Genomic DNA, 26,568 nt, shown 5'->3' with positions numbered 1-26,568 from the left:
CCACTGACAGTAAACACTGAACATTTGGGCAGTTTTATGCAAATCTTCCCACATCAGGACGTAGACATGTGTGGTGTGGGGGGGATGGGGGGGGGGGGTGTTGTTTAAACAAGGCAGTTTAGGAGGGCATGGACAAGTCTGAACTTTTATAAAGTATATCTATTTGGGGCTTTAGGGATCTTATCTATTCATGAACAGCTTGTAACACTCTAAAAGGGAAGGAAAACTTAGAACTGCATCATGTGACCCCTTTAATGATTACAAGTTACTAAAAACCTCTAGTCGTAAGTATAAAGCTTCAGTGTTTAACACAGGCCACACTACTGATTCCCCAAATCCTGTGTCTTGAGTGATCAGATAATTTCCGGCTGGTGTACGATAAACTAGGTGAACAAATCCCATAGATTTGCAATGAAGAAGGGATCTGAGCCCAGAATATGATAGAATCTTGGGGGTGGGCTTTCCTGACTGAGAATAAGGATTACCAGCCTTTGCAGAAGAAAATAATAGACTCACTTTCGTTTACAGACACATGCTATTTAACCACATCATAAATCAAACCTCAAGAGCTGTAATTCAGTGCTAAAAAGCATACCTTTTGACTGATTGTAATATGACTTCATTGCTCATCTTGAATGAATCAATGATTAAAAAGAATGCATCAATACAAATTTTAATGTCATACTATACTATAATGACATACCATCTGTCACACACACATCAGTTGAGCTTCTACCTAGAAATTCAGCGAATCATAACTGTGCACAGCACAACTTTTTCCAATATTTGACACTGAATACTGGAATATTTTATTGATATATTTGAAAATATATAAAAATAGAAAAACATATTCACTATATTACTCTATATACTGTACAAACAAATGAACAAAATGGCCTTCTATCTATGTAACTTCACTGTACTTTTCCAGGCCAGGAAGTTAAATAACTCCCTTGTACTTTCAGGTTTTTCCATGACCATGAGAACCCTTCTCTTCCATACACTGCTGAAATGATTGTCATGCTTTGACTTGGAGCTGTAAGTGAGCCAAGATGGTCGACAAGAGACCAAAAAATAAATTAGAAGGGGGGGAAACGGCGGACAAAGGAGCAATGATTGTCTTTCCAATCTCTAAGCGTACAGTTGTAGCGCTGGGCTGAGTGACACATGCACAATGAGAGCGAGTGGGCTGCCATTTGGCCCGGAGGGAACTGTCAGTGTTTAGGGACTCCAGAGCACAGATAGCTTTTAAATGGCAACCTGTCAAGCAAAACATACACAACAATGTACAGCTCAAGCAGCACAGAGACACAATAATACAGCGCTGAGGAACACAGCGTTAAACATGGCAGTCAAAACATTCAGGTTAAGCGTGGAGACTTCATTCTTCAAAGTCTTGGAGCTTTTCAGTGGCTCCTGGGGCACATTTTACACTCATCAAAACCAATCTCTGCTCCCAAACGCCTGCCGGTTTGAACACACTTTCTGATTAAAGCCTGCTACTTGTCAAGTTTTTATTTATTTATTTATTTATTTTATTGGAGGATGGGTGGGTGCATTTTCCTCCGGCGATGTTCACAGCCTGTCTCTCTCGATGCTGCAGAATGTTTGCTTTCATCCTGCTTTGAAGCGTGTTAAAGCAGCCTGATGTTGTTTGCTGTCAGCACATCCAAACGCCACTTTAGCACAATCAGTGTGCCCAACAAGCCATGATAGGAGCCAGGCAATCAATCTCTGTATGTTCTGACAGTTACACAGACTGAAGCAAGTCTACAGCAGCGACACAACACTGTTTTTGAATGCGGAGCAAGGCTGGCAGTACATACTGTAGAAAAGTGTCAGAACTCTGCTAATTCTGCTTTTTCTGCTACCCAATCAGGAAACGGTCAGCCTTTGATTTGACGGTTGTTATTGGACACACACATTCTTACCTTCCACATACTGGCCTCTTTGCCGTAAACCACAGCCATGTTGTTGACTTTGTCCCTCTGTATCACCAATCTTTCAGTCTGGTTTAGTTCCTCGGTCACAAAACCCATGAAAGAGTTATCAGGAGTGTGTGCTGCAGAAAAAAAAAAAAAAAAAGAAATTCTAGTTTCATATATATATACAGTTCTTTACGTATATCACCGCAATGGCTCCAAAGAGAATCAGTGGAGAGAATCATTTCATGAGTGCTCAAAAAATTTAGGTTTGACTGCTGAATGTAAGGTAGTAAACAAAACATTTAACTTTTTAAATTGTGTGCACAGTAAGAATGAAGGACTTGAGAAAGTTTTGATTCATGTTTTTTAAACAGTGAATAATCATGTATCGCAAGTTTATCATTCTCAACACTAGTCTTGTCAGTTTAAACATTGAAGTGCAGGACAGCGCAAAAGAGATTTCAATGCAGTACTCACACGATGTGATCGATTGTTTCTGAGCACACACATACTAAAAGTCGCAGCTCGGACAGCATGCGAGTGCCTAACCTGTCCTCCAACCAATACGCTTGTATAGGTCGTTTGTCCAAATCCCTGAAACACGACAAATCAGAGCGTATACTACAATTGCGCCCCTATCGGCAAAAGCTCGTTTTCATATTAATGTTTTGTACTCTTTTATTTGCCCCCTGGTTTGCGTTTTGTGTAGCTCAGTTAGTCATAATTTAGCATGATTTCTGTGAGGGTTAGGTTTAGGGGTGGGGTTAGGTGTGGTCATTCGAACGAATAAGCCACCTACAGAAGTGAAATAGAAATACTGTGAGATCGGTGTAAAACACCCACACTTTGCATTTAAATAAACGTGCATTTTAATTGGTAATGACGTTATGCATCAATTCATGATGACAGACGCAACACGATGCTGTCATTATTTTTACGCCCACTAGAGGGTGCTTAACTTTAAAACGTAAATATAGGTCGTAATAAATGCTTGCACAAACGACCTATATGGTCGTTTTTTGTTGGAGGACAGGCTCGTAATGGTAGTACTGCTTGGTTCTTTTGCTTATTTAGCTCAAATGCATAAGCAATTTGACTTATTATGAGCTCAGCAATCCTTTTAAGTATCTCTCTCTCTCTCTCTCTCTCTACATATATCTTGTTATCTTTATCTTTATTTTTCTTCTCTTTTTTGTCAATATAGTATGTTTCATGGTAAAAAATAAATAAGGATGCACCGAATCCAGGATTTAAATTCGGATTAGGCCAAATACTGGGCTTTTTCACTGGGTTCAGTTTCGGCCAAACCTTAGATTTTTTTTCCCCGTCGAACCGCTGGTCGAGCCTGACAAGGAACACGGCCCGACAGTTCACGCTAAATGACACTGTTCAGGAATCTGGAGCGGCTGGGACGATCTGTACCATAGCAATACAGAGCCAGTCACATAGGGTTCTGACGTGGCGATAAGCGTTTTTTTTTTCTGTGAGCCTTTGATTCCTCTTAGAGAGGATCCTCTTCAGCGCCACCAACCTCTGTGACTTTCAGTACTGCTGGGGACATTGGTTCCCACACTCACAACTCTGTCACCTGTTAATGCAGAGCGTCTTGTTTAGTTGAAAGGAAACTCTCATTTCATGTGAAAGGTTAGAGGTTTCACGTTAATTTAATTATGATGCAGAAGATGTGTTTGATCTTCCGTAATATTTTTCGTAATATTTGGCTACTGTTCTAATCGTAGCCTATCCTACTGTTATAAACAAAAACTAAACAGCCTACTACCCATGTTTATTGAGTAAATGTTTGATAACATTAAATCACCAAACATATTCTGATTTAATTTTTAAAGATTTGCATTGTTACACTTTTACTGAAAGGTTTTGGTTTGTACTAGGGTAAGCATAGGCTTAGGGTAATTGTCAAAATTCATCCTGGCATTATGTTGCCTATTCTTCTTTTTTTTTATTTACAGTTAAACTAAAATAAAATGAAAAATACACTGCTGTCGACATTGTTTACTTCATTAATGTGTTTTACTGTGTTAATGGAATAAGGATGTGAGTAAGATTCGGCCAAATCTTTAACAGTGGATTCGGTATTCGACCGAAGCCAAAAAATCTGGATTTGGTGCATTCCTAAAAATAAATAAAATAAATATAAATGATCATCAATTCATCATCCTGAAGGGCATCGGCCCAATTCAATTCAAATTCACACTCATGAAGAGAAAAGGAACAAATTGCTAAATTCTGAATTTGATCCAAACTTGTGTTCTGTTAATGTATTTAAATGAGGAGCAGTGCTTCAGTGTGTGGAGATGCAGATTTGTGCATATGCTGCACAGACACAAACACTCTCCAGCTCTGACAACATCTGCTGCTCTTCTCCTGCTTACAGATGCTCTGCATCTACAGCATCTGCTTCCCAAACACTAAACACTCAGCCAGACGAGTTCACTGTTCTCGTTTTCTGTGCTGTGATTACTAAAAGACTTCCAAAATGCAGCCTGATAAATGCCTTAGAGAAACCACAACATGGCCCTTTCACTAAAGAAGTTACAAGCTAGTAATAAGAATTAGGTAACTAAACTACTTGGTTAAAGCAGAATATTTGGTAACACCTTAATTTTATGGTGTCCTTGGTACGTTACATGTTCTTTACTTTGCTTACAAAAGCTACACATTACAGTTTATAAAAAGTTTCAAAGTTTATAAAAAAAACATTTCAGTTTTATAAAATTTCAGAAGGACTTTATTAAGTAAGTGTAACGAATAAAAACATTATAGATTGTATTCCCTATAGTTATGATTAGGGGTCAACCGATATATCGCCAAGGCCGATATTAATTATAGATGTGGTAAAATGTTATGTAATGAGTGGTTTGACTGCAATGTACCCCTTTAAATGTTTGTCTAGTTTGAACTTGCCGCTTGCTAACAAATGCTGTCTTCACGGAAGCTTTGCGTTCAAATATTTCATCTCAAATATATATATATTTATATATTTGAACGCAATATATATTTGAACGCAAAGCTATATATAAATCTAATATATATATATATATATATATATATATATATATATATATATATATATATATATATATATATATATATATATATATATATTTTTTTTTTTTTTTTTTTTGTGTCAAATTATTTAAATATTGCAGAATAACCCCCTACAGGGTGATCAGTACCCTTACGTGAAGCACACAACCAGCTGGATGCACATTATCCCTTACTTACAAAGCATATATTAATAAGCATGACCTCATTGTAGATCCATTTACCCTTTCAAATACCTGAACATAACTAGCTTGCTTACTATCAATAAGCAGCAGATCAGAAGTTTGATGCAACAGTTAACAGTGGATATGTCTTCTGATCAAAAGTATTACCAACATTTCAAATATGGGCAAAGCCAAATTCTGCTGTAAAGCAGCTGTAACAGGACAATTGTGTATGAATCAGCTCTATGCAGTGATAAGCGGTCACAGACTCACGGAACATGGTCATGTATTGTTTGCAGTTGAGGTTCCAGTAGCCCCAGTTGGTCCTGTAGCCGTTCAGTGTGGCGTACTCCTCATTATTGTACGCTGGCTCCGTCCCAAAGGTGTCGATCACACGGATGTGACACCTACACAGAAAAACAAGTGTAGGTTTTTTTTTTTTTTTTCATGCAGCACATATGGAGTTGTTTTGCAGATCATTCATACTACTCTCTCTATATTTGTTATTTCATAAAATGAAAGTGAATGGTAACCAGGGACAGACAGGCTCCAAAATGAAAAGCACCACAGCAGCAGATCATTTGATCATTTGATGCAAGTCAAGGGGACTACCGCTGTGGTGCTTTTCATTTCCAAGTCTTCTGAGGCCATATGATAGCTCTGAGTAAATCTCTTTCCATTCTAAATATCACTCTCATTAATGGGATTAAATTTGCAATGATATATTACTGAATATACAGTAGATATAATTAACAGTACATAATCAGATTACACTTCACGACTCCTGAAATCTGAATAGATTTCAAAATACCAGCCATCACACATTACCGAACACAACAAACCCTTGTGAACATTACACATTAGCACACTCTTAACTAATTATTAAAGAAGTACTCTAACATACAGCACAGGTACCTGATTATGATTTGAACTGCAGTGTGCTATTCAATTTAAATTTAATATATTAATAATACAATATACAATATTTGATACTTCACCATTACAAAAGTGAAATTACAAATCTATTTAAATACACTACAAAAGACATTAAAGTATATTTTATTTTACCAAAAATCCTTTAACCATATTTCAAAGACAAAATATTTTTTAAATTACACATAGATAGATTTATAGATTTATCAACTATACTATTTTAAAGGGTGCTATTCTAATAATAAAAACATGCTAAAGTGTGCTTCTTTTTACCCTGTTTCATAATGATTTTATACAGTAAGTTTGTGTAATTGTATGAAAATAGCTATGTGAAGATTATTAAATTATTTCGTATTTTGTGACACTTGGAAAGCAAACAACAGCTTTCAGACTTGGACCACTGTAAACACTGCAGTGCAATAAAAAAAAAAAAAAAAAATCCCTACGGGGTTGATTTATTACACAAAAGAAAAATCAGTCTCATTCTCTCCCAGAGTGAAATATAGCAACATATTGTATTTTACAGCTGACAAATGAGAAATGGCCTCTAATTGATCTTCCAATAATTTTAATACATTATGTATGTGGCGATCTTGGTGTGAGCAATGAGACATAAACATTATCCATTATTTATGAGTTAAATTTGTGGAGTATTATGCTGTACTCATCAGTGTTTTATGTATCTGAGTTCATCTCTATTCATTATTGAACTCACTGATTGAGTTCTGAGAATTCACAGCGAGATTGCTGAAATGACCAAGTCAATAAAACTCAGAATCCATTATAAAGCACATGATAGAGCTTCTTGAAGGCCCAATGAAATCAAAATTCAAGTTTAGTAACTTTTTCAAAAAGTCAGGCAAAGACATATCTTTATTGTTAGAAGCCAGAGGTTCAGAAAGGCAGCTCAGTATGTTTTTGGACGAGAGTCTCAAACTGACCTGTGCTGTCTAAAGGAAAGGCCCATGTGCTGTTTCATCTGCTGCAGGCCGTGGTAGTCTGTATAGATAAGGTCAAAGGGTAACGGGCCAATCAGAGGACAGCTTCCTCTTCCTGGAGGAACACCAAGTGACCTAAAAGTGAAAAAAGAATAAGTTGTACCACACTAAAGCATTGGTGCAGGTCTGAGGGGTAATAATCAACATCAACATTGCTAGAACATGTCAGTCATCTGCATTATGTATATCAACATGAAGTATATTTACTTGCTGTGATACACTATAGATCTCTGAGTGACTCTGTGGAATTCATTTACCTTTTGTGCATTGATTTCTGGATTTCTTGCATGTAACCGTTTTGCAACAAGACATGCAAGACTCCAGAGTTCGCAGAAAGCTTGTAGTCCGCTTAATGTGTACCGAACTGTAATATGTACTGAATGTTAATTGTAGTGCACTTTAAAATTAAAAGTATTTATGTATATGTAGAGTGTTGTTGAATATTACATTTACAGTTAATATATTTTAAATGCACGACATTACTATTCATCAATACTAACGTATAGTTACAAATATATTTAAATGCATGGCATATAAGTTCAAACAGAAATGACCTTACCATATACACTTGACAATAAATTTGTCAGTACACTATAACCCAGTTTAAAATACATCAGAAATAATTACACTTATAATTACATTATAATTACACTTAAGTGGGCCAAGGTTAGGGTTTAAATAATTGCATTTAATTTAAACGTAAACTATATTTTGCAATAGGATGTATCTACAGTATATGTAGGATGTTATTTTCTTAAAGGATAGTATTTCCGTAATACAGTACTCCTTTTACAAGTATGCTCAAATGTATTTATTTATTTTGTCATTTCATATTACAAACTTTGAAATAAATAAAAAGATTTGGGGGACACCACGCATGAGTTTCGGGGTTAAATTGAGTGTGACTCATCATCTAGTTCACACACACTGGCACGAAGCAGGTGCCTGTGAGGAGAGCACCTCCTCCTCTCTGAAGAAGATCATTTGTGAGTTGGGAGAGTTCCTCTGGGATGCTCCTCTAGGGATCCTGGAAGTGCCAAATCCAAAGCTGCTGGTGTTTGTGAGCAGATGCTTCAGCAGAGAATGTGTAACCCACCACAGATCTGCTGCTAAACTGGCTTCTGATATTTCATTATGAATTCTGGGCTGGTTTCAGCCACCCACATCTTTCATCTACAGAAAATGGGAAAAGAGCAATAAACGCATCACAATCTCCTGCAGGTTGGGCTCCGTTAAAATTAATTTCCGTACACCGAAGGTTTTTGATCTTATTCCGATCTGAAATGTCAAAATGCGAGCGCCTTTAACCGTAACACTCGGGGTTTAATAGATAATACTGGAAATAGCTTTTTTCTTAACCAGTGCTCAGTTCGTTTATGCAAATCCTCAGGCAGAGGTAAAGCTTTTTTCGAGCCTGATCTGCAAATCTTTAGTTCTATAAATGTCAGCTCTGTAAATAAGGTGCTCTCTTGCATAAACCAGGTTACTGGGTCCAGAGCAACTCATTCAAACTGGTGTTTAACTCGTGCAAAGAGCTCTGTGAGAAATAATCTGAACAAAGGGTTCAAATAGATGGCATGACAATAGTGAGTCGTCTTGATTAAAAGCATCTGCTAAATGAACAAATGTGAATTTACAGTGATGTAAATAAATATAGTTGAAATTAGAAGATCCATGAATGTAGAAGATCAAAAAAAAAAAAAAAAAAAAAAAAAATTCTTAAATAAATCCATGTGATTCGAATGGATTAATCCAAGTTGTATGAATAGATACACCTTTTTATGATAAAACAAAATACTTAATTTGGGCTTCCATTCATATGGGTTGATTTTAAATAAATTGATATTATGAAACCAGTATGGATTATTTGGATCTTCTAAGTTCTGATTTCCATGGAGGGACACATTTCTGGAAAAATATCTTAATTTGTGTTTCAAAGATTCACCAAAGTCTCATAGGTTTTGAGCGACATGAGAGTGAATAACTGATGAAAGCATTTTCATTTTTGGGTGAAACATGGCCATGAAGGTGTACTCTCTTTAAACACACTTCCGTAGCCTTTCATTTCAATAACATTATTGTGATCTGCAAGGACAGTTTTATACTAAAAGATAAGTATACTAAAATATTATTTTCTATACAATTCAGCACGGTTTGAGTGATCACAAAACACTCTTAGCCCTATTTGTGTCTGTATTTAGTACTGAAATGTTTAAATCAGGCAGAACCACGGGTATCTGCTTCCCTCATGAATCTGTGATGGCTGCAGTATAGAACAGAACAAAGAGCAGTGCAGACAGCAGGAGCTGGTGAACACACACTAACAAGACATACAGTACTGCGCAACAGCTATACACCACTGACAAACCCACTTTCTCAGCAGCCTTAGTTCTGGAAGTGTCTTTCACATTCATTTTCTCTGTAGGTCTAAAACAATAATAAAAATAGCTATGAAACAATCCAAACTTTCAGATGAATCAACAGCATCCGGATGAATCGTGTATGGAAGTTCCGTAAACATGAAAAACATTGTTTTAAAGTAAATAACTATATAATATTCAGATACATTCAGATGTGTTCTGCAATTTTTAAGTGTATAAACTGTTCATCCAGTGAAGCACTGCAAATAATATAATGGAAACCAAACAATGCAAATAAGGGCAATATAAAACTTGTTAATATGATTATAGTATTGAAAATAAACCCTGTACAGTACAATATTGTAGTGTAAAATAATGTACATATTGTGACATATGTGACATACTGTAGACTTATACAGTATACGTAGTAGTTTGAGACCTGACAATCAAAACAGTGGGAAGTTGCATTGGGAACCATTTATGTTTCCATGGTAACAGCAACTTTTGAAACTCTATATACTGTACTGCTCTAATAAGATTATATCAATAAAGTGAATTATGTCACTGTTCACTTCATATATGAGCTTGTAGCTTGGTAAGTTTGAAAATAGTTTCCTCAAACTTTGAAAACTTTGTCAATTAAACATAGAAGAGTTACGGCCAGTGGCTGCCAACTTCATGCAAAATCTATTATAACTAGTTATACTGTCACAAATTAAATTAAATTAAATGAAAAGGTGTTAATAAAGTAGTCAATTTTCTTAATTTACTGGATGTTTACTCACACAGCTAGTCTGACTACATCCAAAAAGTGTGAGAGTAGAGCCAGAGATCTGAAGTTTGCAAATGCAGATGGTCCTTAAGCAGTTTTATGATTATTCATCCAAAGCAATATTGATTTTCTTGGTCATGAGAGAACAGGCTGAATCATCCGTCAGATCTACTTTAGCATTAGTCAATGGCTGCACTCATTGCATCTTTTCAGTATCTGTTTCTTACCGACTGTCAAACAGAGATCAAATGGAGCATAGAATGCAAAGCTGAAAGCATATGGGATACTATTAAATGCAATAAAAACAATGATCTAGATCCGTATGTGTGTGCACAGGTTTACCCTACTTTGTGCTAACCAAATGGCCCCATTTGTGGTCAATGGTCCCCATGAGGTAAAAATATTTATATAAATGCTAAATAATTAAAAATACAAATACAGTTTTAAGTTCAGGGAATAAAAAATATCATGAGCGCAGTAGTGCATGTTTACAGTGGTAAAGGTTATGAATAACAACTACTCACATTACAATACTTAAGTAGTTTTCTTTAGGGGACTTGTACTTTTATGAGTATATTTTTAAAGCTGTACTTTTACTTGTACTTAAAGGGGGGTTGAAATGCCATTTCATGCATACTGAGTTTTTTACACTGTTAAAGAGTTGGATTCCCATGCTAAACATGGACAAAGTTTCAAACATTAAGTTGTACGTTTGAAGGAGTATTTTTGTTCCAAAAATACTCCGTCTGGTTTGTCACAAGTTTCGGAAAGTTTTTTTCGAGTATGGCTCTGTGTGACGTTAGATGGAGCGGAATTTCCTTATATGGGTGCTGACGCACTTCTGCCGGAAGAGCGCGCGCTCCCGTATAGCAGAGCACTGAGAGCACAACAGACTTCACTGATCAGAGCGAGAGCGTCGCGAAATGTCACAAAAGGAGTGTGTTTTTGGTTGCCAGGGCAAGACAACCCTGCACAGATTACCAAAAAAAAAAAAACAAAAAAAAAAAAAAACAGCATTAAGGGACCAGTGGATGGAGTTTATTTTTACAGAGCATCAACGGAGTTGTGTAAGTGTTTGTGTTTGTTCCCTGCATTTCGAAGATGCTTGTTTTACAAACAAGGCCCAGTTTGATGCCGGATTTGCACATCGTTTATTTCTTAAGGATAATGCAGTCCCAACGAAAAAGGGTCACGATTGTGTGTTGGAACCGCAGGCGGTGAGTAAAACTGCTTCAAATATCTCTGTGTTATTAACTTAGCTATCGGCGCGTAAGCACATCAAGTAAACAACATGCGATGTTGTCATCAAACTGCACTTTCCACATGTACAGCTTAAAAAAAAAAAAGACGACATAAAGTGGAACTTAGTCATTTTCCAAAACCACTAAGCAAATATACACAGTTTCAATACATACCAAATAGAGACGTCCTAATGTAGTCGTTGCTGCTGCTGCTCTTGTTAAATTTCAGCCTCTGGATCTGATTCTGGATCATAAATATACGCTGAATCTTACTGTTAGCCATGGTTTGTTTTGGATGATTTTTTTTTTTTTTTCTCACGGTAATGTCACAGCTTCCAAACGCTCTCAACGCAAAAGCCTATTGGTGCTCGTGATTCTTTAGCTCCGCCCATAGAAAAATCGGTACAGACTATCTTTCTCTTATAAATATAATAAAACTAAAGACTTTTTGGAGTTATGAAGGATGCAGTACTACTCTATAGGTACTCAAGATTAACAGGAGATTGAGCGAAAACGAGCATTTCACCCCCCCCCCCCCACCCCTTTTAAGTACAAATTAAGCAAAATAATCTACTTCATTACTTTTAAATCATAGTCCGTTACTGAGTACACCCACAATTTGAATTGATAGTCAAACCTTTGTTGGCACTTCAGTAGCCACTAAAAATATCCAATCATAAAGAGTCCAATAAAAGCGCTGATATGTGAACTGGGAAAAGCCACCACTGCAGCAGGTGAAGAGCTGATCAGACATGGAGCTCAGTGCAATTTATGGACTATGGAATTTATTAAACTACATGGTGGTGTTATCATAAATATCATTTTTTAATACTGATACTGAAATATCTGACACAGTTCCAGTACTCATTTTCCACAGTATCTCCCATATATGGCCTACCCCAATACAAGCTGTGTATCTCTCTCCTCTCCAACAGTGAGTTTGACACGCATCCACCTCCTGTCAATTACAGTCTGAATGTCTGCGCGGGATTGCAGGTATTCCACATAATTGTAATCATTCCCACGCAAGTGTGGCGAGCACTTTATTGTAACATGAGAACAGTCATTTAACGGCAGAAAACTTGATGTGAGCTCTCAAATAGGCCTAACTTACACAAATGAACTGCGTGTCCTCTCACTCTGATATTGCTTGTGCGCAGACTGTGTGCAATCATGAACTCTCCATGCTTTTAAAGTAGAAATTATTTCTCTTTGCTCTTGGATTAAACTTTGTTTAGAATCGATCCACACCTGACCGATAAAAACCCTACAGGAAATTTTATTGGCTGCAAGTGAAATGCACCAGAAAGTCTTTCAACAATCAAAGATGTAACTTTAATTTCTTTACAATGTAAGTTTATGCTAGAAATGTTTCTGAATGGGATATTTGTCTGATCTGTATGGATAAATATTCTAGTCTGTGAAACTACATCACTACATTGTAGTCATTACATGTCAATGCCATCTGATGTTCCATCTAAATGAATAGGCCTAACATACATGGCTCTAAAATTGCTGCTTATACAAATTCAGTGTTGTCATATTTTGAACACCTCAAACTGAATTGAGGTAGTTTGATTTGTAATGTTTTTTTTTTTTTTGTAAGTTTAATTCAGTTTGAAATCAAATTGGAAATCAGACTTCATTGTGCTGTAAGCTTTTGCAACAAAGTTACACTATTTTACAGAAACAAATACACATAATGAGAAAATGTTCAAGAATGAGATTTTTGTAATGACACTTGATCAATATTTATATGTATGTTAATAAAAGGTTATATTAAAGGGATGTGATTTAAAATTATCCTTTTGCTTTGGAATGTTACACGCTGTTTGTGAATAGATAAGATCCCTTAAGTTGCAAAGACTAAAGTCTCAAACTCAAAGAGATATTCTTTATAAAAATGTAAGGGTTACTCCACCCCAAAATTTACATTTTGTCATTAATCACTTACCACCATGTCGTTCCAAACCCATAATAGCTTTGTTCAGCTTCACATACAAAAAGTAGTCTCGTCACTTCACAATATTACGGTTGAAACACTGATGGCAGATGGACTATTCTGACGATGCTTTTCATACTTTTTTCATACATAGAGGTTAGGGTTATAGTTTTTCAGAATTACATGACATTGTGGGTGTATATTAGCATAGTTTGGTGTGTTCTTGGGACATCTGGCAGAGCGTTAGAACCCAGAAGCAGTGAAGCGTGATGTCAGGTGTAACATGCAGATATTCTTAACCACTCCTATCCGACGGTGAATCTGCTATGAGTAAGAGGTGGAGTGGGGGTGCACCACAATAAAACCCCCACCATTTATTCAATATTCTGCTTCACTTGGAAATACACCACAACACTGGAGTCAGTTGCAACATCCGGTTCACGAGTACTTTGATATCGACATTTTTCAAGATACTGAAGTTAGAAATTCTTGTAACATGTGAACTAATTCAAGTAATTTGTAACTCAGACAAAAGTAGGTTTTGTTCAAAGTAGTCATAATTCACATAGATCTTCGATATGGATATGTTCCCCTAGCCTGTATATGGTCCCCAAGTTTCTAGAAATTTGAATCGGTGTAAATCGAGATTTTTCTATCTTTCTCTGCCTTTGAGAAAATGGAAGCTCAAACGGGCTGATCTTGAATCTCCTCGTTGTGACGTTGCAACGAGAATTGTTACCTCCCCTTTCTCTGCTTTGCCCGCCCAAATATTTACATATGATTCAGTCGCAATGTCAGCACAGGCATTACAAACAGTGATATGGATTCGACAGCACCGGCACAAACAGTGAGTAACAGTGTTCATTAATGCCTGATCTGCGATCGGTGATTTCTGATGGGTAGCTAATTATTCAAGTTCACTCAGACTTTCTTTCTAAATCGTTTAATACTGTTTATGCATCAGTGAATCAAGCCAGTGACTAAACGGTCAACTTCACGTTGTTTCTCTTAGTAGCATGAAACAAATCTGTTATTTAAATTGTGATTTAACTAGAGAGCGATCAAAGAACGCTCGCTTTTTTCCAGAGCTGTTACACATCGCGAGTATATCTGCACACTTGCCCAAACTGCCGTTACAATGAATGACGCTTTTATGCTGCACAACGGAGCTCTTACTGTATTCATGTGTTTGCTGTTATTTGTGGTGAAAGCATTTTGTGAGAGAAAACGTGTTGCAATAATGACGAGATCACTGCATCCACGCGATAAACAGACTCTGTCTACTCAATGCTCAACACTGCAGCCTTTCATGTGATGGGAAAAGATTGAACATTTTTTTTATATAATCCACACTTCCACGATTCGTTAATCTCGCCAGCTGTAATAGTAAAAAAAAAAAAAAAAATAATAATAATAATAATATATATATATATATATATATATATAACGTTATATTTGAGAGGGGTTCCACATGAACGCATTTCGAATGCAATGATGGAGTCTCACAGCAGACACGCCCCTTCAAACAGAGCAATCAAGCCAGAGGGCTAATATCAGGATCTAAAAATGCTTTTTATTTCTAAATTTTACATGTAAAAATCATACTAACAATATAAGTACACCTAAGAGAACATTAAAAAGCATTTAAAGATAAGGAAATGATCCATGTCATGGGACCTTTAATTTGTACTTAAGTATACATTTAAGTAATCTTTCCACCACTTAGTTTAAACCTACATAATCTAGTATATGCTAAAAGACGGTTTGCTGTTTTGTTTTCTTAAAAAAATATAAAACTGAGCAAGCACATGGTATTTAACATTGAAATAAACAATGCATATGTAAACTATATGCACTATAGCAAACTGATTCCAAAACTATTAGTTCACAAGTTCCCCTTTTAAGAAAAATCACTTTAACTTTTGCATGATTTGTAACCTAATACATTTTGACATTTGCATGACATAACCAGCTGACATAGTAAACTTGCCCGGTCACCCACCTGGTACCTTGTGGGTTAAGATATTGTGTCATATCCAATAATATTTTATGAAAAGTCTGACCCATATTTGGTAGCGGCTGGTGTATTTCTGAGGCAAAAAAATAGAATTTTCCCTACTTAAAGCTGTCACGGTTTCCATGCTTTCTTAGCAAACAGAATGAATTAAACAGACTCCCTCTCTAAAAAGAGAAATGACTGTGAGCCAAGCGTGAGTTGTGTCTCCACAGGTCACTGGAGCTCAGCAAATGTGACAACTGACAGACACAAAAACTGTCACGGTGTCACACAGAAATACAACACAACACATCACATTTATGCTCAATTTACAACTAATGTTAAAATAAGACAATTATTTCAATTAACAAAAGTTATTTTCATTTTAATTAACAATAATAACCCTGCTTTACAGTTGCCTAGCTGCACAAACTGATGCATAGTTGTGCAGGTTTCTTAAAATGTAAAGATAAGCATTATCTTATATGTTAAGAGCGTATTGATGCAATTCAGTCAATCCATTATTTTACTCCAGCTGTTGTTCCAATGACAGGAGGTTTTAAGAGATTTAGTTTATATGTGTAGTTATGTTTCAAATTTCTTTAATGGTGCATACTAAAAACTTGAATTAGTGGGCAAGTTGTAACTTAATATAATTTGTAACAAAACTACAACTGGCCCTTGCTGATTAAAAGACATTGAGCAAAAATGATGAAAGAAAATTAGTGAAAAGACAGGATCCTGCAGCATATGAGCACAGATGACACTAGTACCGCAGTGACATTCCAACATTTTTAATTGTGAGTTAATTGTCCAAAAACAATTACATAATTTGCTTTAACTATGGAAATTAAATAGAGGCAAAACAGCTGAGCAGGGACTCTCCACTCACATGAAGCAGTGGACATTAATTAAGCTGGTCTCCCCAAACACACTCAAACTATTCTGCTATTTGGTTATGTCTAAATACTTGTCAATACATTTGGAGATTATTCTTCAAAAATGCTCATTCAACCTTGTAAGCATGTTGGACTGCTGCCTTCCCTCGAATCCCATGAGTTATATATTCTACCAGTCAGATTTGATCTAAACATTTCAGCCAGGTCTTGAATCTGCAAAAACAGTCAGGTATGAATCCTGTGAAGATACACAAGATTCAATGAAAAAGCTCACACGCTTGAAGAATCAAGCTATAATTTAACTGATGCTTAAGCAAATGTGTTTTTATCTCACTTTTGTCTTTTGCTAACATTATCAGTTATAGGGTCAGGTTTAGTGTAGGTGGTACATTATTTTCAAATGTGATAGAGCAACCAGTGTAATAAAACGCTGCCAGATCCACGTTCATCTGTTTCAGATAAAACTGAACGCACTTTTAGAGCATTTTTCCCACTGGACATTTCACCTTAAAAGCTTCACAAAACTAGCAAGAAGTGATATAATATTATTTTGCAGCAATGTTGCCACAGGTGCATTTTTGTCACGTCGCGTACTGCCTTCCCTCACATACCATAAGTTATAAATTCTACCAATCAGATTTAAACTTAACTTTTCAGCCATTACTTGAATGTGCAATATGCATCAAGTGAACGGAGTGTAGATGGCCTGTGGATGAGGCTGTTGCATTAATAATTTCCCTAACTCATTTTTGTTTTATACATAATCTGTTGAACAATGTGAGCAAGCACTTTTGATACCCCTTAAATTAGCCCAAATCTGATCATCTCTGCCAGTTGCCACACAGTTTGGGTTCAGCTGGCACAGAAGTGGAGCAATTCAAATTTAAAATGCTCACATTTCTTTCCATTCATTTCAAGCCTCGCTGCTTCAAAACGGTTCCTCTGCTGCCAGCTTTCCCCAATTATAAATAAACACTACTCTAAAGATGTTGCAACGCCTAACTCTTAAATGATGTGGAAACAAAACCAACATTCTTTTTCCTTCAGTATTGTCTTCTTTCCAAAAAAATGCAAAGGTAAACACCCCTGGTGCTGTTCACATTCACGACAGAGAATGTGCACAAAAATCCCATGGCCTCATTTCCTATGCTGAAATATATGGTTTTCTAAGCACAATCACAGCAGGGCAGGTCATTAATATGTCTCAAAAGCATTTTTGTAACAAATGCAACAGATTGCACATATTAGAAGGTGGAGCATTTACGAATAGATGAATAATTGTGATGGGCTGAAAATCAAGAGAAGTGGTAGCATATGACACACTGAGAATGAATGTTCTGTAATGGAAGTACAGACTGCAGTTTCATTAACTTAACACTGCTAGAGGCTTTAATTAGATGTATGCAAATTCCAGTTTGAATGTGTAGAGCTACTGTATCAAAGGATTTAAATTTGCAGTTATGTAGCATAAAATGTGAGCAGTGGTAAACATTAATACTGTATCATTAATACCCCATCCAAAATAACAAAAAAAAATAATATAATAAATTATCGAGGTTGGTTGAGTCTAACTGGAGAACTTACAAAAACATAAAGGCTGTACTGCAATATAATTTTTCTGATGTTGACATTATTCTCTATAATTTATTTTATTACTATTGTCATTGTTTTGCATAATTATAATTTTTTATCTTATAATTAATTGCACTGAATTATCATGTTAAACTCAAACACTCGTTATTTCCTCTTTAAATTTAGGCCTTGTCTAAATTAGTGTTAATTTTTTAATTATCGTTTTTTCCCCTGACTAAACTGAGATGATGACGATAAGATAATAACGTCATTAAATTATAACTGAGGAAATAAAGTTTGCCCACTTAAAAGAAATTAAGGGTCTGTAATTTTTATGGTAGGTTTATTTTAATGAACAGAGACAGATTATCAACAAAATAATCAAATTTATATATATATATATATATATATATATATATATATATATATATATATATATATATATATATATATATATATATATATATATATTAAATAAATGTAAAAAAAATAAAAATAATAATAATTACAAATTAAATGTTAGCTATTGATTTGCATTTCAGTGAGTTTAATAATTATTTGATGCCCAAGCAAAACATGACCTAGTACTTGGTGCAGAAACCCTTGTTGGCAAGCACCTTTGGCAAGCAAGGTTTGCACATATCTCAGGAGGGATTTTGATCCACTCCTCTTTACAGATCCTCTCGAAATCCTTAAGGTTTCTTGGCCGTCATTTGGCAACTCAAAGTTTCAGCTCTCTCCACAGATGTCCTGAGGTCTGGAGACTGGCTAGGCCACTAACGAGCTGACATTAGGAGTAACTTATTAAAGTGACAGGACTAGCCTGTGTTCCACATGGGCACATAACCAGTCTGTGGGAGCCAGAATGATGGCTGGTTGGTAGGGGATTAAATATTTATTTCACTCACTGAAATGCAAATCAATTTCTAACCTGTTTTTTTCTAGATATTTTGGTTAATATTCTGTCTTTATCCGTTAAACTAAACCTACCATAAAACTGACTGACCCTTCATTTTCTTTGTAAGAGGGCAAACCTACAAAATCAGCAGGGCTTAAAATGTATATTTTCCCCACTGTTAGGGGACATGTAGTTAAAAGAACAAAAACCCTTTTTACTTTTGTTGAAAAAGTGGAGCCAACATTATTCAAACTCTATTATGTGAGCGCTCATATTTGCAGATACTAAATAGCAAGAGCTCAAATCCTCCAACCAGAGGTTTTCTGTTATTACACAAACTCTCTCTGCGAAGGCGCCATGATTTGAAAACACATACAGTACTGTACAAGTAAATTGTAGTTCAGCAATCTCAATCTGAGGGATTCTGCGTAAATGAAAGTTTCATTCATCCAGTCTGTTCTGGATCTCAAATGTTTTGTTTGCAATAGTGTTTTCTGGTTGTTAGTTACACAACCTCGGTAAAGCAATTTTTTATGTGGTTGTTTTAAAAGATAAACATTAATGCCATTTGGAATTATTGGAATTACTATTAGTAATTTCTCTATTATAATATTTGAAATTAGATTTTTTTTTTATCCAGTTTACATAATGTATATATTCTATTCATAGTCAATATTCTATTGATTGGTGCTTATTGGTGAAAGAGCAACTTAAAAATGCATTCCCTAAAAACCACCAACAATCATTGCAATTTCAATTTAGCAAAATATTTTTTGTATCATTTTAAAAATTATACAGTAAGATGAATATGACAAAAATGTGTAAGTTTCAAATGTCTAAAACTAGACTAAAATGCTTAGACATTTAGTCAATTAAACTTGACTAAAATAGACAAAACAAGTTGACTAAATATGATAAAAACTAAAAGTTTAATTTGACGCAAGACTAAGACTAAATTAAAATAGCTGACAAAATTAACACTAGTCTAAATACACTTTTGGGGCTTGAGGGTAAGGGGTTTAGGATTAGGATACAGGCATAAAAATACAGTTTGTACAATATAAAAACCATAATGCCTATGCCATGTCCACATAAAACATGGAAGGTGTTTGTGTGTGCCCATGAACCTTTGCATTATGGTGGGTGTAGTTTGTTTAAAAAAAATATTTACCCCTTTGTGAGACTTGTGTCTCCAAGCACAGATTCAATATCAGTTTCTAGGGAGTGCTGCAAGGTTCGGTGTTAGGCCCTTTAATCTTTTATTTTTCAAATGCATGTGGTAGGATCAGACTCACACTGGGAGAAAAACTGTCAAAACTGGATATGGACGCACATTTACAGGGGTTGCTCATGCTCTTTGTATACACTGCTGAGTACACAGCTATTGCACACTGTTCCAGTCCAATAGAGCCACACTAATCTCTCTCCCGATATGAAAGAAAGCCTGAGGAGAGATTCTACAGTGAACGTACCACTTCATTTTGACCCTGGGTCTATAAAAATAGCCAAATACTTCCATTCTTGTCAGATCTTAGGGCTTCACATAAGGCCACTGGGGTTCAGATTGAAAAATGGCAGGAAAGTAATGAAGCACTCTGTGTGACCAGCTATTTATGTCATATGGAAGATATTTGTCGGTATAGTGTCAGCTCACTGCGCTCAAATGAATCAGACACCTGGAGATGTGAGAAAGGCACAGACAGAAATTCTCTTTCTTCAGGAAAATATATAAGAAAATGTGGTAACGCTTTAGAATAGGTGACACTTGTTAACTATTAACTATGACATTTCTCTCAATACATTTTTAATTATTTGCTGCTTATTAATAGTAAGTAAGGTAGTTGTTAGGTTTAGGTATTGGGTAAGATTAGGGATGTAGAATAAGGTCAAGTAGAATAAGGCATTAATATGTTCTTAATTAGCATTAATACATGGCTAATTTTCTAGTAATATGCATGCTAATAAGAACCTAATAAATTCTACCTAATCTAAAGTGTTACCTAATCATTTTACAATTTAAAATATTTGTTTGGCTTAAAAAAAAAAAGAAAAAAAAAAAAGGACTGCAGTAGAGTGTGGTTCACTACAGATTAAAAACTTCAGGGTTTAGATTAACTGACCCTGTCATGTTTAAGACTATAAGGCTGACACCGACTTGATAAGAGATTATGCTGTATTCTCAAAAGGCTGAGATGACTTGCTATCTCCACTAGAACATGAAAAAAATGCACTTCATTTGTACTGCAGTGAGACTGAATTATTATCATCATTATTATTATTGGTCTTGCCAGTAAATGGATGAATTTAATGTAAAACAGTCCGAAATATTAATCTCCCTAAGGCTCACTCACCACCAGATGGCCCTTTGACAAACATTCTACAGACAGCAGTGGTGAGAAATTCAGAAAAGTGAAAGATCTCTTTGAAATTTGGTAATCCATATTTCCATCTCCATTTGTACACAGTTTCCAAGTTAGTCATGATTATAGTGAGCAAATCTTTCTCAAAATACAAATAATACACAAAAAGAACAACAACAGCAACAAGACTGGTTGTGATTATTGGGAAGTTCACCAGAGTGTCTTTCACCAGACCTTTCTCAGTCTGCTATAGTTATACACTTTATGCATTAATGTATTAATGCATTAATGGTCCTTGAAATAGGATCTTATATAAGGACTTCTGAAAGACATTGAATCTCTATTCTAAGCTCAGGTCATATTGCACTGGAATAGATTAGTATCCAAACTTTTTTTTAACAGGCATGAAAAACCCTTACCTGAACTGATAGCACTATAATTATCTTTTCAGTAACACAGTAACATTGATTATTTTGATCAGTTCAGTGAACAGTAAACTATTGTATGTGATTAAACAAGTCTGATTTTCATTATTTCTAATTAGTTGAAGATCAAAGCACATTCCAGGAGCAATTGGAACAAAAAATGATATATATATTTTTTTTATATATTATGTTATACCTCTAGTGTCTGAAAAAACACTAAAGGGGTCACAACATGCAAAATCAAATTTACCCATTCAATGGACTGAAACGCCAACCGTTTGTGCTCAGAAAATCCTATGTAAATGAAGCATGCAAATAAAGCATATATGTATCCAACCTTGATGATAAAACCCTGTATCTGATTGTGTGTGTAGCACCTCCCAGTCCCCATAGACTTCTAGTTAATAAGGTTGAAGCAATTATCAACTGTTACTGAAGAACCTAACCAGCAAACCAATAAAAATGATGTTCATTGTAAAGAAGGTGTGGTTCATCTAGTTCTAGGGTAAGAGGGTGAAAACTGATAGAAAAAATAAAATAATAATAATAATGTTTCTTACTTTTAATGTTTGCAGAACATATTTAGTATTATAAGCTGACTTCGGAGGGTGATGTATGACATGACCATTAAAGCATTATATGGTAAAGTGAATCTGGCCAGCAAGCGGGAAAGCAATAATATTGTTTTAGTAATAACTGACATCTTCAGTGCCTCGTGTGCCATGAGCAGTACATGTGAACAGTTTGTTTGCTGAATATTTTACCACTGCATAGCTTCAGTAATGTAAATCCATTCTTTGTACTGCAGGGCACAGATTTGTCTTCCGTAATACATCATTTTGTGGTAAGATCGCATTCATACGTTTACAGTCAGCTGATAATTTAACAACATGCTTTTTGTCCATAAAAGGTCTCATGTGTCTTAGTGAATTTCTGCAGTGTATTATTGCACCGTTATCTTGATTAGGCCCCCAACACTGCTTTCAAATGCATCGCTGCTGTTGCTCCAGATAGAGCTTCAAAGCAGCTGAACAAAAGTACAGCGATGGAGAGAAACAGAAAGAGAGAGTGAGTGGCCCATGGCAGCAAAAGACAATTTAGCTAATTCATGAAAAAACCTCTTTAGGGTTTTGAGAGTACTTTCAAAGAAAAACTTGAGGGAAAATATGTGCAATATCATAATCAGAATCACAATGCTTGCACATACAAGGACTTCGTTTTAGTGACATACGCGTCAAGTACACAGATACAACAACATAGAGACAAAAAAAAAGAAAATAAAGAAAAATAACCTTTTGTAAACAAATATTTTTTAGACAAATATTGAAATATAAATTGAAAAATAAATAAATGTTATTTACAGTGCTATATAGAGGATAGAGTGGAATAGAATAAGATGCAGGGACGTACTAGGATGGAGGTGGTAACAAATAAATAAGGATAGTGCATATTTTTAATAAGTGGGGAACATTTAACTGTTCATGAGGTATTTTGCCCGGGGGAAGAAACAGTTCTCGTTCCTGGCTGTCCTAGTATATGCAGCCCTGAAGCGCTGGCCAGATGGCAAAAGTTCAAAGAGGTGATAACATGGATGTGAGGGATCCATAGTGACTCCGCAGTCCGAACTGTTCTCTGTAGTCTTCTGATGTCTGATTGTGTAGCTGAATCAAACCGGACAGATACTGAAGTGCACAGGACAGACTGTATGATGGCTGAGTAGAACTGTTTCAGCAGCTCCTGTGGCAGGCTAAACTTCCTCAGCTGGGGAAGGAAGTATAATCTTTGTTGGGCCTTTTTAACAATGGAGTCATTAGCTGCGTTTGCTCGTGTGCGCCAGGGCCAGTCAGGTTTCCACTGTCACTTCCAGTGCTTGATCGTGCCTCGTGGATCCTTCCTCAGGGCCAACGAGGTAGAGAGGAGTGGTTATGACAAATCAGAGTTTCTCAGCATCTGGAGAGCGTCAGCGCCATTTCATTTCATGAAACTAACTGCTATAACACCAGCATTAAAAACTTTTTAAAATATGTTGAGTTCAAAACTCACTTCCAGTTGGCAGGGAGTGGTTGAGATGGTTTGCCATACAAGGCAGAAATATTTATAAGCGAAGCAAAAGACTATGTTGCCAAATGCAACCACTTGAAGAAATCAGACATCAGCTCAAGAGGGTCTGGCTGCAGACTTGCACTTGCACTCTCAGACACTTGCACTTCCGCTAGTGACATCACTTGCAGTCTTTATTTTTTATTTTGTTTAATTTATTTTATTACTTTTTGTTTGAATTTACCAACATTTTATAACAGTAGCCAGGCGGCGAAGACTACAAAAAGGAAACTAAATTACAATGTCATTTGCAATCGCTACTTGCACTCTCCGCTACCTGTGACACTTGCAATCAACACAAATCGTGCATGTTGCCAATGGAGACAAGACGCTGTGGTGGCGATTAGATGATTAAACCTAATTTAGTACTATAAGGTACAGGGTCCTGCAAGAAAAAGACAAGACCGGCAAATCCGTGGCCAGAACAGCAGAATATGAACGCTTGTGCAAAGTCTCTAGCTAAGCATTTTCCTGGCAGAATTACCATTCAGTTGTTATTTTTCTTAATCGTGTATACACTCACAGTCAAGACACTTACGATTGCATTTTCATTCAATGTCCCGCAATGAATGTAGCAAAATTCAATGTGCACATTGAAAATGCATTCCGAGTAGATCACGTGTCCACCCCCTCGCGCCATGTCAATCACTGTGTGAACAAGGCGGGGCTTGCAGAAGGTCAAAAGACTCAAGACTCAAGAGGAATCAAGTGAGAGAACATGGACAAGACAGTTGGTCCATCTACGTTTTGATCATTTCAGTTTATGGCTTCAATATTTCATTCGCACTGGTGGGTGGAGCTGATCCGCTGCTTTCATCTGATTGGTCGAATCGCTCCACCTTCAGCATGGTCTTTTCATTCTTTCAGGCAGAATAAGAGTCAGTATGAGTGCGACACTATAATGTCTAAAACCACCGCTCACTGTTAATTAGCTTCAGATGTAGCTGGGCACATAATTCGTACAAGACTCTGTCCCTATTTCTGTAGGCATCCACTTTGGCCTTACAAAAAGTCTGAGTTTTTCTATAAACCATGGCTTATCATTGTTGAATGTTAAATAAGTTCTGGTACGCATACATACATATATATATATATATATATATATATATATATATATATATATATATATATATATATATATATATATATATATATATATATATATATTATTATTATTATTCTTTTTTTTTTTTTTTTCTGATCTATGCTAAGCTGCAGCTAAAAGTGCCACCGCCAGACCCGGAGGTCGGTTGAATGGATAACAAAATGTTGGAAAAAGAGCCTATTTTCAAAAATAGTGTCGTGTTCCTTTAATGAAGAGCAGTTCTAGATCGGGACAGCACATGTTCTTTAACGTAGTTACATCTGTACACCACCTTTCATTGAGATAAAAGCATGAACCACCACAGCGCAGTTTGAGCACGCCATCCGGTATGGCGTCATTTATCCAGGTTTCCATGAAACACAGAGCAGCGGGGAATGAGAAATGTAAATGTAAATCTGTGCTTTCTGAGCTTGACGAGCGCACTGTCTCGCTTCCCCCATCTGTGCATCCTGATGCGTTTGATCAATTCTGCTGCTCCACTACTACATCGTTCATAAAAACCTCAGAATAATCGAAAACCAATAAGAGATTTTGTGGTGTGTTCTGCCGAATGTTCTCCAGTTCATCCCTGGTAAAACAGCAGCCATTTTGCACATAAGATACTTCTTTCCAAAACAGTACCAACCATAAACTTTTGAATAGTGCTTATTTCACTGCACAGTACAAAGATACAGTAAGACATGCAGGTTTGTAACGACATGAGGGTAAATGATGAATGATTTTTTTATCTCTGGTTGAACTATTCCTTTAAATTGTGCCCATCATTAACATTCCTTATAGTGGAAGACAGAGGTGATTAGAGAAGCACAGCAGATGAAGCCGCAGTGCTGTGCTGCAGACATATGCTCCTCTAATTCAAAGTACACTGAATGACAGTTTTTAAACTGCTCTTCCCTCACAGCAGGCTAGACCCCATTTATTCATTCCACTGGCTCATTTTCCCTTAAGTATGACAGGAGGATGGGTGCTAACAGGGAGAAAGATCAGATAGACACTGCTTTAAAGGCAGAACAAAATGTAACAGACAATATTAACACCGCATTAATCTTAATTTTGTTTCTTGTTTAGTTTATACTGATGCTGAATAATTACCAGTCAGTTTTAGTGGAGATCCCTGATGGGACATGACAGCTGTCAGTGTCTCTTTTCTCACCTCTGGTGTCTTGCAGCACACGGCTGTACAGCTTGTGTGACAAACTGTGACTGCAAGCTGTGTACTGCTATTCCTCTCACTGAACCTGTTCTCCGCACAAGCCCAAGACTCCATGTCATTCACACAATAATTACTGTAATGCAGTTCCTCACCACCATCAAATCTCTGATGGGATGTTCACATACACTGCCATTGTATTGTTGGAGGTTAGTGAGTGGCTGTATTTAATTGTTTTTATAGTGCTGAATGGCCTAATATAACTACACGACATGCCAATTATTCTAAAAAAAAAACAAAAAAAAGTTATCTATATAAAAAGTTAACGTATTTCTCGGACTATAAGTCGCATCTGAGTATAAGTCACATCAGTCCAAAAATATGGCATGATGAGGAGAAAAACATATATAAGTCGCACTGGACCATAAGTCGCATTTATTTAGAACCAAGAGCCAAGAGAAAACATTACTTTCTACAGCTTCGAGAGGGCGTTCTATGCTGCTCAGTGGTTGACTGGAGACGGTAATGTTTTCTCTTGGTTCATGTCTCTCGGTTCATGTCAAATTAATTTTGATAAATAGGTCATACCTGACTATAAGTCTCAGGACCAGCCAAACTATGAAAAAAAGTGTGACTTATAGTCCGGAAAATACGGTATCTTT

The 26,568-nt window shown here is 36.2% G+C and overlaps 1 protein-coding gene across 1 annotated transcript in view; it reads right to left on the bottom strand.

The window, feature by feature from the left end:
• Positions 1 to 26,568, bottom strand: part of mgat5b (alpha-1,6-mannosylglycoprotein 6-beta-N-acetylglucosaminyltransferase B) — a 95,590-nt gene that overhangs the window by 10,986 nt on the left and 58,036 nt on the right. Inside the window, exons 9-11 of the mRNA XM_026217782.1 lie at positions 7,030 to 7,161; positions 5,429 to 5,562; positions 1,932 to 2,062 (exon numbers count right to left, since the gene is read on the bottom strand). Coding sequence (XP_026073567.1) covers positions 1,932 to 2,062; positions 5,429 to 5,562; positions 7,030 to 7,161 — 397 coding nt within the window. The remainder of the gene's footprint in view (positions 1 to 1,931; positions 2,063 to 5,428; positions 5,563 to 7,029; positions 7,162 to 26,568) is intronic.

The sequence above is a fragment of the Carassius auratus genome, chromosome 3 (assembly GCF_003368295.1).
Source record: "Carassius auratus strain Wakin chromosome 3, ASM336829v1, whole genome shotgun sequence".
Classification (NCBI taxonomy): Eukaryota; Metazoa; Chordata; class Actinopteri; order Cypriniformes; family Cyprinidae; genus Carassius; species Carassius auratus.
The sequence above is the reverse complement of the archived record's forward strand: the minus strand, read 5'-3'. Positions and strand labels throughout refer to the sequence as shown.